The sequence below is a fragment of the Atractosteus spatula genome, chromosome 6 (genome assembly GCF_055471065.1).
Source record: "Atractosteus spatula isolate fAtrSpa1 chromosome 6, fAtrSpa1.hap1, whole genome shotgun sequence".
In the NCBI taxonomy this organism is placed as follows: Eukaryota; Metazoa; Chordata; class Actinopteri; order Semionotiformes; family Lepisosteidae; genus Atractosteus; species Atractosteus spatula.
In genome coordinates this window covers 29,421,134-29,434,816 of record NC_142711.1, presented here as the reverse complement: position 1 = coordinate 29,434,816, position 13,683 = coordinate 29,421,134, and the positions used below count along the sequence as shown (strand labels likewise).

Below are 13,683 nucleotides of genomic sequence, written 5' to 3'. Positions count from 1 at the left end.
TTCAAAGCTCCATGCAGCTCTGGGTACAGACCGACAGCTATTAGGTGTCAGGTACCAGCGTTTATCTATGTTTTGTATTAAATCGGTATATTAAAAAGCTGCATTATAGATGTATAAGATTCACAAACCAATAAATTCTTAGGTGGTTAAGATAAAAAAAATAGTCTTTACAACAGGATTGACATTATTTCAAATCCCATTAAGCTGTACAATATTTTAAAACATGCTCATGATGACAAACAATAACAAAAAATCCTCATTGGTTTGTAGTCTTTTCTAAAGAGTAGCGTGACTTGACTAAAGCAAGACAAAACGGAAGCTGCGCAAATCCATTTCCACACAATCACAGATCCATAGCAACCAGGTCTGAAGGTTTTTAAACATGAGTGATGGGTGAATCACGCAATCAAAAAGCCCGGATTTGGGATCTGCGTGATTCAGGTCTGCGACTCTCCAATTGGAATTACAGAGGCAGTACTTCCTTAACTGACTGCTTTGTTTTTGAAAGAAAAAAATGTGGAATATTACATCGTATTAGTATTTTATAAAGATAAGTAGTGTGCAATTTAGCGTTAGCCAGTGACGTTCTTTTGAAATCCCGAGCAGGGTGGTTTCCAATATAGTTTTCCAAGAAAAATGACAAACCCAGTGGAAGAGGTTGCTGCATCATTAGTAAGGGAATATCTCAGTCGGAAGGTAAATTACTAACTGGCTAAATACTATATTTTAAGAAAGCTAATCATTCATGTTCTGTAATTCGAAAATTGCATTTGAATACGGTTTACAGTACATCGTGTTCCATTTCTTTTTTTCCCCCTGTTGTTTCATTTTACTATGTATTGTAGATTTTTAAATGTAAATTGTGGAAGACAAATAAGTCGGTGGTACAGTAGTATTTTTGGCCAAATTTCGAAAACGTTTCCTTTCAGCTCTACGTAACGGGCTTTTGTTTTTTTTGTACCCATAGACGAAACATAAAAAGGTGTTGCCTACCTTTAACCTCCATGCAAAAGCACATGGTACTGCAGCTGTATCGATAGCTGATCTTACTAACGTATTCAGCTTTTTTGTTGATTCCCATACATACTTTTGAAATATTTAATTATGTGATTTATACAACGACACATTTGTACCACGGATATCTTACTCCACTGCATATGTTTTAGACTAAAGTTCAAGATAAATGAATCACAACAACATAAACGCATAAACAACCAAAAATAAAACATGAAACCCCTTTTATTGACTTCTGTATGGTCGTGGTGGCCGTAAGATTTAAAATCTTCCAAATCATGCGAGTCTTATTTTCTTCCCTGCATCAGTTTCAGTTCACACGAAATTTCCAGTGAAGGCTACACTGGTTCGAGGTATAGCAGTAAATGCGTTAAGACCAGTAGGTGGCACTCTTTCCAATGAACGTCAGAAATTCCAAGTTATATGACAGGGTGAAATGGGCTGTTGTCCTTCAGATAAAATATTAAGGGAGCTTTTTGATTACCTGTGGTCATTACAAAGCCCAGGACACAATTTCTAAGAGATGAACTGCACAAATCATGTTTTCCTGGCTAAATTCCAATTCATTTTTACTTTTGGCCACTTTCTCTTCTCTCAGTTTAATTTAAGTAGCCTATTTCTTCACTTGTTCACTTTAGCTACTGTGTGGTGAGCTGCTGATACTGAATAACTGCCACGTGCCACCTACAGTAGATGTGTAGTGTAGTCTCAGTGGTGGGTTACTACATATAAAAGATTAAATGAACTATGCAAATAATTGAAAGTGTCTCTATGCAGTTGATCCAACTGTTCATTATGTTACAGTCCATTTAAAAAATCTTCTCCTTCGGTTCCTTAGACCTTAGAATTTCTTCTCAGAAGACAAAAATGCAGTGTTTGGCTTTTTAAAAAAAAACATTCATTAAAAGCTGTGTTTTTTGGATGTTGAACTTTGACATCATTATTTAAGTGAGGTTCCAGATATTTCATAGGGACTGCTTTTTTTGACAATCTCATTGGTTGAAACATGTATGCATTTAGATATGGACTGTCATCAAATAATAAGATGTATGCAATCACAGTTATTTCAAAACATATCCCTTTGTTTGCAATCTATTATCTATGTAGGGATTAAAGCAGACAATTGCTAGCATGGATGAAGAACTTCCAAGGACTGATTTAAGCATTAACAACAGAAGTGATCTTCGAAGAATCTTGCATTTGGAGTCTCTTTATAAAAAGAATAAGGTAATTGCAACAGTTGAAAAATGTTTCTGGAACTCTCAGATTGTGCATTATGATCTTATTTCAAATACAGCATTAAATTTTCTATTTTTTTGCACTTTGTTGGCTAATGTGACTCCACACATGCAATCCGTATTGTTCTCTTCCTTTTTGAATTTCAGGCCCAGGAAACCCCTTTAAAAGCAATGCTAGAGATTATTGTAAAGCACCACATGGAAAAATGTGGAGAGACGAGGAGTAAGACTAATAGTAGCAGTGAGCAAGATCATTGTGCATTTTTATTTCAGCCAATTGTAGTGCCTAAGGCTAAGTCTACCATTGTGCCAGCTGTTAGTATCCATGATATCTCTGAAGAGGAGAAAGGAGGAAGTACAGCTGTATCTGACCAAAGTAAAACTGATGTTTACAGGTATGACAGAAATTTTCTTTATTTAACATTTGGTTCATCAAATATGTTGGATTTTAAAATGTAATGTCTGAGGAATCCTCACAGTACAAGTAGCCTTCACCAGTTCTGAAATAACACAAGACAAATATAATACCCTTTAGACAATTATTTTAAAATAAAAACATAGAGAGTTATTAATAAGGCTAAGTTCTTTATCTGTTTTGGTATTGAATTCTGATAATAAATATATATATGGTACATAGAGGCAACTTTTTGAGTATTTAATATGGTTTGAAGAATGGAATTTTCAATTTACACTGCAACTTACAACTCTTTCCCTTTTTTGCCTGGGCATAGCTTCTTGTAAGGACTGATTTGGAAATGTTGGTAATGGAAAATTAGATTGAAATCTTCCAATGTAAAATTATAATATTGTGTACTTTCAGATATTTGTACTGATTTTACCAAATCACCTTTTTATTTTTGAAATGTCCAGATAAACCTGATAATTAGGAATGTACTACACAGTCATAGTTATCATGAAATGTGATTTTGATGGGTATTGAATATTTTTTTATTAAAAAGTTTTTAATAAGAACTGCCTCAGCAGTTTCTCTCTTTTTTATTATGCAAAGGGATAATTGATGTTCATACAGTATTTCACCAGATGACAGATGATATGATTTCTATTGATGTCACTTGTACATCTCTTTTAGTAAATTGCTGTCTCTTCATGGAGAGATATGTCTTTGATAAAAGGGACAATTTAAAAAACAACTGAAAGTAATGAAATGCAAGTTTTATATATCATTTAGACTTGTAATCTTTTTTTTAACCAGCACCTAATGCTTTTTCTACAGAATGTGGAGGAAAGAGGTTAAGACCTGTGTAGATGACGTTCACCGATCATTTAACATCTAGATGGCCACATTAGAAATGAAATAACATTTTCTGGCAGCCTTTAGAATTTTTATATTTATTTTGTATGTTTTGTAAAAATTAAACATGTGAATCACATTTCTATTGTGCCAAAATGTGCGAGTGATTACAGAGTCATATGGTCACTGTAGTTACAATAAAATGGGATGCTTCTAACATTATTTTTTAGAACTTTGTAATTTTTAACCTATGTTGCTTTTTTCTTTTTTTAGAGCTTGTAAGGATGCACTTCTCCCATCTAATAAATGGCCTTCACCTCAAAAGTCTCAGTTTGACTCTAAAAAAACAGTGAAGCATTTGATAAGCACCAGCTTAGTTTCAGAAAGTGAGAGAGACAATCACATTATACCTTCCTTTTCAGAAATTGACAATGATAGTTTTAAAGCTGGTTTGTATTTAGAAAAAAAGAACATTTTTTCAGAGATTCAAAAACATAGAAGCAGTCGCTTTGTGCGTGGAATGATGGCTGGTCCTATTGCTAGTTCACAACAGGTTAGTGACTTTTTATGCACAGATTTTGCAAAGGTGAATTACATTTTTGTATTTTTTTTTCACTTAATCTCACATTTTATGACTGATCTGTATTGATAATTCCCATCACGTACTTTTGAATTATTTGCAGTGGCACTTAAAATACATTTGTCGCATATGCCTAATGGCCTCTGTTCAATACCATTTACAAGTGCGATTTATTTCCAGATGAAGTCTCTTTAATGTGGATAACAGAGAGGAGATTATACAAGATTAATCTAGAATATGTATTGACATGCAATCAATATAATAGAAACATTAAATTCTAATAGAAAAATTAAAAATATCCTTTACATGTTTTCTTGTGAACAGTATACAGTATATATATATATTTTAAAAATGTATTTGGTTTAAAAATATAAATGATAAATATTAATACATTGATCTCTACTTCTATATACAGTATGTTTGTTAAGTTATGCAATTGGTGTTCTTTACGTACAATAAACAGATTTTATCTTAGACCAGACATGTTGCCTGTTAACATTTTCTGTTTACTTTATGGACACTGATGGGCACTAATCTAACTTTATTTTAGATAAAAAAAACTCTAGGGGTATGGCTAATCCTATTTTTAATTATCCTTAGGAATGAAAAATAACCAATAGGGAGCATTTATGTAACATCAGACTGTGACTATATATGTGATCTTTTTATTTTCCTTCACCAGGAATGTAACAGAAAACGTCAACCAAGAAGACCATCTGGATCAAGTTTTATTCTTCAGTCAAAAGATGAAGATCAGAAAGAAGATTCTGTTCTGTCTCTAAAGGATGGTGCTCCAATAACTACACAATTTAGTGAAACTGCATCCATTGAAGATGCTTTTACAGATGTGCTTTCTCAAAGAGAAAGGAAAAAATCTTGTGATACACAAGAAGAAAAAAGGGTTTCTAAACTTCAGACTGGGCTGAGAAAATGTAATGATTCCCTCAAAACTGACCACATGGAACTGAAGAATAAAGAGGAAAATGAACTGTCTAAGGATCGTCTGTATAAGTAAGTAATACTCGTATATGCTTTTTTGTAACTTTAAAAAAATTAACAGATAGAGAAGATACAATGTTTGTAATAATCCCAGGACAATTTAGTTCTTCAGCACAGAAAGATAAAGAAAAGTCTGGCTGTCTGTAATGTAACAACTTTGTACAGGAGGAATGGCACACTCCTGTCTTGGAGAGCTGCAAGAATCTTAAGTATTCATTACAGTTTAATTTCTTTGTAAAATTGAGCAACCAAGCAGATAAATTGTTTATCTGTTTTCCAAGGTATTTTATAATTGGAAGATTGACGCACACTGACACACTTCAGTTATTTATAGAACATTTTAAATCATGGGAAGAAGCATGTTTAGTCACGAAACAGTAGGACCATTAAAAAACATAGCTCTGGTGTACAAAGAAAAGAAACAGGTCACTATAATACTGCACAGCCCTCCAGGAACTAGGTTTCCTACTGTGTGACACAGGATTTTGCTTTTGGAAATGCAGTGCAGAGCATTTTAAAGATTAATTAAACACTACTCCAGCATATATTGGACCTTTTCTGGAAGTTCAAGAGATTTTGTGAAACTAATGCACTTTTTTCTTCAGTACCAAAGGCAATGGATATTTATTAAACTTATGAACTAGTTCAATATTTTCTTACTTTTTGTATTAGCGTTTTTATTAATACAAAATGTTAAATACTTGAGCTACACAATATTTGCTTTATTCTTGTTGCATTTTATCAGTTGTTATTAGAACACATTGCTAAGTACACATTTTTATCTAAGAATGTTTAATAAAGGAAAGGGGTGTACAGTCCTGCACATTCTTAGATGCATGGGGGTGGAAGTATTGGGGAGGCATAATAAAAAGCAGATAAGATTAAACTGATCCAAGGATTGTTTTGAAGTACAGTAAGTGTATTATTATGGACACTAATGTTTCTTCAGTGAAACAATTCATTAATATTTGCACTGAGGTGTGGCACTAAAATTATTCTGAACGTAAAAAATCTTCTGTTGCAATAAACACAGTATACAAAGTACAGAATATTCTAATTCAGATTTATACCAGCATATGATGATGGGATGCAAAAGGGGGAAAAAACAGAAATATCTTAGGGCAATAAGGTCTATAATTTAGTAGAGGCCTATCAAATGAAAAAATAAAATTCACTTTATATCAAACTAATATGAGAACAAAAAGAACGTGTTTGTTGGAGCAAGCTACACCCACTTGGTATGCAACCCAAAATGCACAGCTAATGATTTCAACAACTACTGGAGGTAACCCTACTCACCATTGCTGCCTTACAGTTATTGTTTGCAATCATGCTCTTCCAAGATGCCATCTTTGGAGAGAATAATGTATGCAAAGACAAGCTCTCCACTTTACAGTCTACTTCAAAGCAGCTTGGAGCTGAATATGATTGAGGAAAACTAATATAAGCAGTGAACTGCAACCCACAGATCAATATTGCAAGTGATGAATCTTTGGATGGATTTTGTGAAAGGCATGATTCAATTCCAATGCAACAGTCATCATTTTACAAATAAAATAAGATTTAGTTAAAAAACCAACAACATTAAAAAGGCTATTAGATGCAGGTTAAAAATATCAGAAAGGCAAAGAATGTGATTTAATGTAATATTTTTACAGGCTGAAAGTTCAATATTAAATAATATTACCTTATTAAAACTGTAGAAGATTCAGAATGTTAGACTTACCGGAGTCAGCTAGAATAAATCTCCAGGCCCTGAAGGTATTCTACCAGTTTTACTTAAATACGAGATGGTCATTAACATAACTATTCTATCAGTCACTGCAAATGATGGTGGTGCTCGCTGTCTGGAAAATTGTTAATCAAGCTCCCATCTGTAAAAACTGTGACAAACCTAAACCAGATGATTATAGAATGATTGAATGATTATAGAGCTTAACATTATAGTCTGTCATTTTTTACAAACAAGGTTATGCAGACAATAATTACAGCTTATTAAAGCTACAGCTATTATTATTATTATTATTATTATTAATTTAATGCCCCCCCCCAAAAAAAAATACATGAATGCATACTAAATAAAAGACTTCTTAATGAACAGTTTATTGGTACTTATCAAACTACAGGGCCAAGTTTGCTTGTCCAGGACCGAATGTCTGCTCCTTCCATCTTAGGGTCTTTATCTGTAAAGATAGTGATTTCCTTGTCAAAGAAGCATGTGACATCATCCTTGGTGGTAAGTTGCTTTGTAGTGTGGGACAACCAAAGTTGCTTCTTCATGCTGGAAAGCCAGCTGTCTGACACTCATCAATTGCTCATTTTCGAGGACTTCAGAACCACATGTCATACTCATCCAACTCATCAAAACCATCCTTTTTTGCCTTGCCAATCCTTCAGTATTCTTCTGAATTTCCATGACACCCTGAAGATCATGGTCACATTCAGGCCAAGTTTTTTTTTCCCCATACAGTATTCATCATTGAATGTTTGACCTCTCAGAGATACTGTTAATGGCCTTCCTGATGTTAAAGGTCTTCTAAAACGTGTCCTTACCATCTGTCGCCATTATAAGATTCCTCATGGTGTGTTGTTTATAAAATGTTTGAAGGCTGCAATAAACACAACACCCGTCAATTGGCTGCTACAAGGAAGTCTTATTTAGTTAAAGCAGTACCTTTATGTCGCCAGCCATGTCCTCAATATTCTTTAACCTACCAGTAAGCCGGTTAACCCTCCAGTATGTCTTTGGACTATGAGAGGAAACTGGAGCACCCAGAGGAAACCCACATGAATATGGGGAGAACATACAAACTCATAACACCCCAGGTTTGCAATTGAACCTGGAAGGCTGAAGTGCTGACCACAGCACCACTCAACAACTTCATACACCATTACTTCTCAAAAATTGTACAATATTAAAAAATGTAATCCCCATAATTATATAGGGTATTCTAATTTTTTTTTAATGTGGACACAGTATTTATATATTTTAGATGATAAGGTGAGAAATAAAAATGGCTGAAATAAAATATAGTTAAAAACACTGAATACAAATCAAGGGCTGATAATTATAGATTGTACAGTTTACTGGTAATACCTCATTTAGAGTATGGTGTCAGTTTTGGTCACAATATTAGAAAAATATTGCTAGTCTGAAATCAGTACAGAGAACAGAAACCAGATAAATGGTGAGGTTTAAGGGAACATTTAACACTGACAGATTGAAGAAATTAGTCTTTTACAAAGATGTCTATGAGGGACCTTGATTCAGACATTCAAAGGCTTCTTATGGTCTTCTTCTGCACCAACTGTGCATCATGAACCAGAAAAACTCAAAAGCAAACAAATTTAGATCTCAGAACTTTTCCATTTACAGATTCTAGAGAGAGATTTTTTTTCATTTAAAATACTGATTTAAATGTTAGCCCCTGTAAAGCTAAATCTGTATCCTGAGGAAAATGGATTTGCTCCGGTAATTCTTATAGTGGAGAACAGGAGCATATTTGAAAACTCTGGGCAATCCTTTTTTAGACTTACTGCAACAAGAGCTGATAAAGAATTTGTTTTTGAACATATATTTGACATGTTGCCTGGGTGTTCATGGATGATTGAGAGTAAGGCGAGATATATACAGTGTCTTCAGAAAGTACAGTATTCAGACTCCTCCACTTTTTCCACACTTTGTTATGTTGTAGACTTATTTCAAAATGGTTCCAATTGATATTTTTTTGCCATCAATCAACACACAATACAATGACAAAGTGAAAACACATTTTTAGGAATTTTTTCAAATGTATTAAACATAAAAAAACTGAAATATCTTATTTACATAAGTATTCAGACCCTTTACTATGACACTCCAAATGCAAAAGTTTTACCAGTCAATACTTGGTAACACCCCCTTTGGCAGAAATCACAGCTTCCAAACGTTTCTTGCAGCCAGCTAACAGTCTTTTTATTCTTGCTTTAGAAATCTCTTCCCACTCTTCCTTGTAGAACGCTTCTAGTTCAGAAACTTTCTTAGGTCGTCTTGCATGCACTGCATGTTTGAGATCTACCCACAGATTTTCAATAATATTCAAGTCTGGGGACTGTGAAGGCCATTGCAAAACCTTAATCTTTCCTTTCTTGAAGTAGTTCATGGTTGATTTAGAGGTATGTTTTGGATCATTGTCTTATTGTAATATCCAACCTCTTTTCAGGTTTTGTTTCTTCACTGACTGTGTGACAGTAGCTTCAAGGACTTGTTGATACTTAGTAGAATCCATTCTTCCCTCTACCTGCACAGTATTTCCTGTGCCCCTGGCTGCCACACAACCCCAAAGTATAATAGATCCACCCCCATGCTTAACAGTTGGCAAAATGTTCTTTTCTTTAAATGCTTCTTCTTTTTTTTGTCCAATCGTACCTTTGTTGATTGTAGCCAAAGAGTTCAATTTTTACTTAATCAGACTTGGTTCTGGCTTATCTAAGTATTGTGTTGCATGCTTCTGACTTTTGTGATCAGATCACAAATCAGATTTCCTTCTGATGATTTTTCCATACAGATTATGTTTGTGCAAGTCACGCTGCACAGTGGACCAGGGGTGGACCAGTGCACCAATACTACCCAGCCAGCTAAACCTTCCTGCAGGTCCTTTGCAGTGATATGGGGGTTTTGCTTTGCATTCCTAACCAGTCTAAGAGCAGTTCTATCGGAGATTTTTCTTGGTCTTCCAGATCTTGTCTTAACTTCAACACTTACCCTTAACTTCTATTTCTAAATGACAATTCAGACAGTGGAAATTGGAAGCAGGAAGCATTTAGGTATCTTTTTATAGCTTTCCCCTGCTTTGTAAGAGTCAGTTATCTTTATTTTCTAATCCTCAGTCAGGTGCTTAGAGGAGCCCATGGTTGTTGAGTGTAAGCACAACACCCTGACAGGTTCAAAGAGTCAGATAATTTATTAAGCTCTGGAATTGTCATCACCTGACTTAGAATCAGGCCTTATTAAGTTCTGAGACCTTACAAAAAAATAACACTAGTGGAACAACTGGAAGGGTGGCCAAACTTTTGCACATGTCCCATTTACTGTTTTATTTTTTCAATCTGTTAAATTCAGGAAATAAATCATAACTGCATTACAATTTGCAGAAATATGTCAACTTTAAGTTTGTTTGCTGCAGAGATTGTGTTAATTTCTATTTACTTAGAAAATCAAGAAAACATGTAATTTGGCCAGGGGTGCCCAAACTTTTGCATACAACTGTGTATCCTTTCTTATGTTCTTACACTATGAGTGGCTATCGTGCAACTGATCAGAAGATGCCACAGTTACATTAGAACTTTATAATTATAGGCAGTAGTACTACTGTTGCATGGTAAGCGTTTAAGAGTGCTTTGGATTCTGAGAAGAAAATATTGTATGACAAATGGATAAAATGCTCAGAAATACAAGTTTTATTTTTATACATTCTATGTAAATACTGTATTTGCACATTAATATTTACATCAACCATAAATACTTAATGGAATTCAAATGTATAATTTTTCCAGATGAAAAGCCAACTCTTTTCTTACAATTTAAAGTATTTTTACTCGTTATACAAGCAGTGCTTGTGACTGTGGTTTCTCAACTGACACCTTTAAGAATGTACCTTTTCAGCACAATGGTAAGCAGACTTTTCGTGAACTCTGCACTCTGTTTCGATACTTAGATATGCTAGTTTCCAAGTTTCTTTAAGGTATTCTTGGTTTTACACAGAATATGACTTTAGCTGAAGTCCAAACTCCACAAAATGATTAATTCAGGCAAACAACAACAACTTTGGGGGGCATAAACTACACCTGCCAAGTCTGTCTAATCTTTGATGATTGAAAAGCAACATAGGCAAACCGAATGCTAATGTGAAGTTCTTGCATTAATTTCACAGTGCCTGGATAGTTGCAAGTGGTAGGATGTGGCTTGACTACAGTCTGTTGGACAACAAAGTTAGGTGATATGTTTTCATTACACTGGCCAGATAGAGACAAGGACATCACAGGTAAACATCATGTAGAATGGGTATGTTGTAATGGTAAACTGCATTTGGTTGGTCATACTGTAGATGCTGCCAAATTATTATTGTCAGAGATAGTGTGTTATTTCCGTGTTTAATCTCATTGGACTGCTTAGTGACTCTGAGTTGCTTTTATCTCCTTTGAGAGTTTCACAGCTTTTTGTAACAATTGTTTACATTCATCCGAAAGCTAATTTAGAAAAGTATCTGAAATCATTTTTGATGTTACTCTGAAATTGGACTGTACAGCCCCAAATGTTCCTAAATTCAATTTGGGAATCTTTAATAGTTGCACTTCAAAACATTGTACTTTTAAGACCTGTTTCAATTCAAGCTTTATTGTCCCCTAGGGAAATTTGTTTTACGGCACAGTCAAACGCAACACAACACAATGACAATACACATTATCAAAAGAGAAGAGAATACAGCAGTGTTACAGGAGAAAGAAACAAGAAACAAGAGACAAGGTAGTTACTTTACATTGTTTAAGAGTGTGATTGCAGTGGGGATGAAAGATTTCCTGAGTCTCTTGGTTTTACACCTGGGGGCACAGAGGCGTCTCCCAGATGGGAGAAGTGTGAATTCACAATGGAGGGGGTGAGACACACTCCCTGATGCTTTTGGCTTTCGTAGTCACCCTCTGTTTGTAAAGTAATGCTTAAGTTGATTTGATTATTCTCGATTATTTTGCCACTTATATTTACTCATTTTATTTACTATTTTTTACCCAGCCTATTAGAATTACCGGCACTTATGTTGCCAAACCAACAAGTGAAGCAGTATGTTAAGACACTTTCAATGAATGTTTTGTAGAAAAGTGTAAGAATAGTTTTATCCACCTTAAAGTACCTGAGTCTCTGTTGGCCTTTTTTATAAATCGTGCCACAACATTTGTCCCATTTTAGGTTATTGTCAGTGACCAGTCCCAAGTACTTATAGTCATTGACAATTTCAACAGGCTGACCATTAATTATAGTGGGTTGAGGGGGTGTGGTATTTTTCCTAAAATTGATAACCAGTTCCTTTGTTTTTGAAACATTTAACTTTAGGGAGAACCTGTTGCACCAGTTTGTAAAATCATTTAGAATGGGCCCATAATGGTATTCAGTGTTCTTTAATAAACTGACAGATAAATAGTTTTACACAGATAAATAGTGATCTATGCTATGGGAAAATTTTAAATGTCTACTTATACCTTGCAAAGTCTCCGCTCAGTAAGTCTGATCACAATACAGTGCTTTTCAGGCCAGTTTATTAGTAATTTTTCAAATGGGAACAAACTGGAGATAATATCAGTAGAAGTCTGGGACTAAAAAAAAAGTACTAAACAGCTACATGGTTTGACTATAAACAAGTGTATGTCTTTAAGGGGACATCAGAGAATATTCATTAATTTGTTGATGTAATATCTGATTATATTACTTTCTATGTAGATTTATTATTACATCCAAATACTTAAAGGATTTTTTTCAATAAGCTGTGGGTAACCAAGAAATCCTAAAATCTACTTCTTATAAAGAAACCTGCTTTTTCTCAGGGGGATGCACAGCTCAAGAGGGCAATTCAGAAAGAGGTGAAAAGAGAGATGAGGAAAGCTAAAGATTAGTACAGGGAAAAAAGAAAAGAGTGTACTGTTATGACTATGATGAGGGCAGGTCATTAAATCCGTGTCTATTATTTCTTAGAAGGGCAATACTAATATTTTACCAGTGTTAAATGACATATGCCTAAGGTGGATGGACATAACATAATTTTACAAATGGGGGGGTTACAAAAATGGTGAAAATTTGACCAAGCAGTTAAGTCAATAACTAAAATAATTATTCATAACCCCCAACTTGTAAGTGATTTCTCCAGAATATACCCAAATGGTTGGTATAGTTAGAGGAGCATGGATTCTTTAGTCTCTTGCACAGCTTTGGTGAAAAGATTAATAATCCAGGCACACTTAGTTAAACAAATATTTATTACAATGACAAGACACAAACTACACTACACACAACAAAAAAATACAACACACAAGTTACTCTATGTACAATATTTACAAAGAAGACATATCAGGCCTAAATTTCTAATCACCTAGAAAAAAAAAACAGATTACTACTAAGTATAAAACTCTTAAATAATGCCTACAGAGGCCAAAGAAGAGATACACTGCCTTCTAAATAGATGTGATACAACCTGCAGTTAAATCTTTCTCTCTGCACCCAGATGCCACACAATAAATGGGATCTCCCTATTCTAAAAATGCAACCTAAGCAGGAAAGACATTTTTAACCAAGGTATCTGTTACCCAGGAAACCCAATTTCCCTCAAGACAAAGCATAGTAAGCTTTCTCTAGCAAGGTTCAAATACTTAGCTCCAATTGGGTTTTGTTTGGATGATCATGATGTGGCGCATGTTTCAGGTTCCAACTCCTCTTGACTACTCTCTCTTCTCTCTATTTGTGTCTTCTTGTCTTGTTTACAATTGTTTTTTGCTGAAGGGACCCCCCAGACCTCAGCCAAGATCCTCTCTGCTTTAAAGCTAGAAGTGTTTACTCTTCCAAGTGTCACAAACTT

At 34.6% G+C, this 13,683-nt stretch overlaps 1 protein-coding gene across 1 annotated transcript in view; it reads left to right on the top strand.

Moving 5' to 3' along the window:
- The first annotated feature begins 471 nt into the window (after positions 1-471).
- Positions 472-13,683, top strand: part of mindy4 (MINDY lysine 48 deubiquitinase 4) — a 66,625-nt gene continuing 53,413 nt past the window's right edge. The window contains exons 1-5 of the mRNA XM_088918830.1: positions 472-696; positions 2,122-2,241; positions 2,400-2,647; positions 3,778-4,057; positions 4,767-5,095. Of these exons, the coding sequence (XP_088774956.1) occupies positions 637-696; positions 2,122-2,241; positions 2,400-2,647; positions 3,778-4,057; positions 4,767-5,095 (1,037 nt within the window). The 5' untranslated portion in view covers positions 472-636. The remainder of the gene's footprint in view (positions 697-2,121; positions 2,242-2,399; positions 2,648-3,777; positions 4,058-4,766; positions 5,096-13,683) is intronic.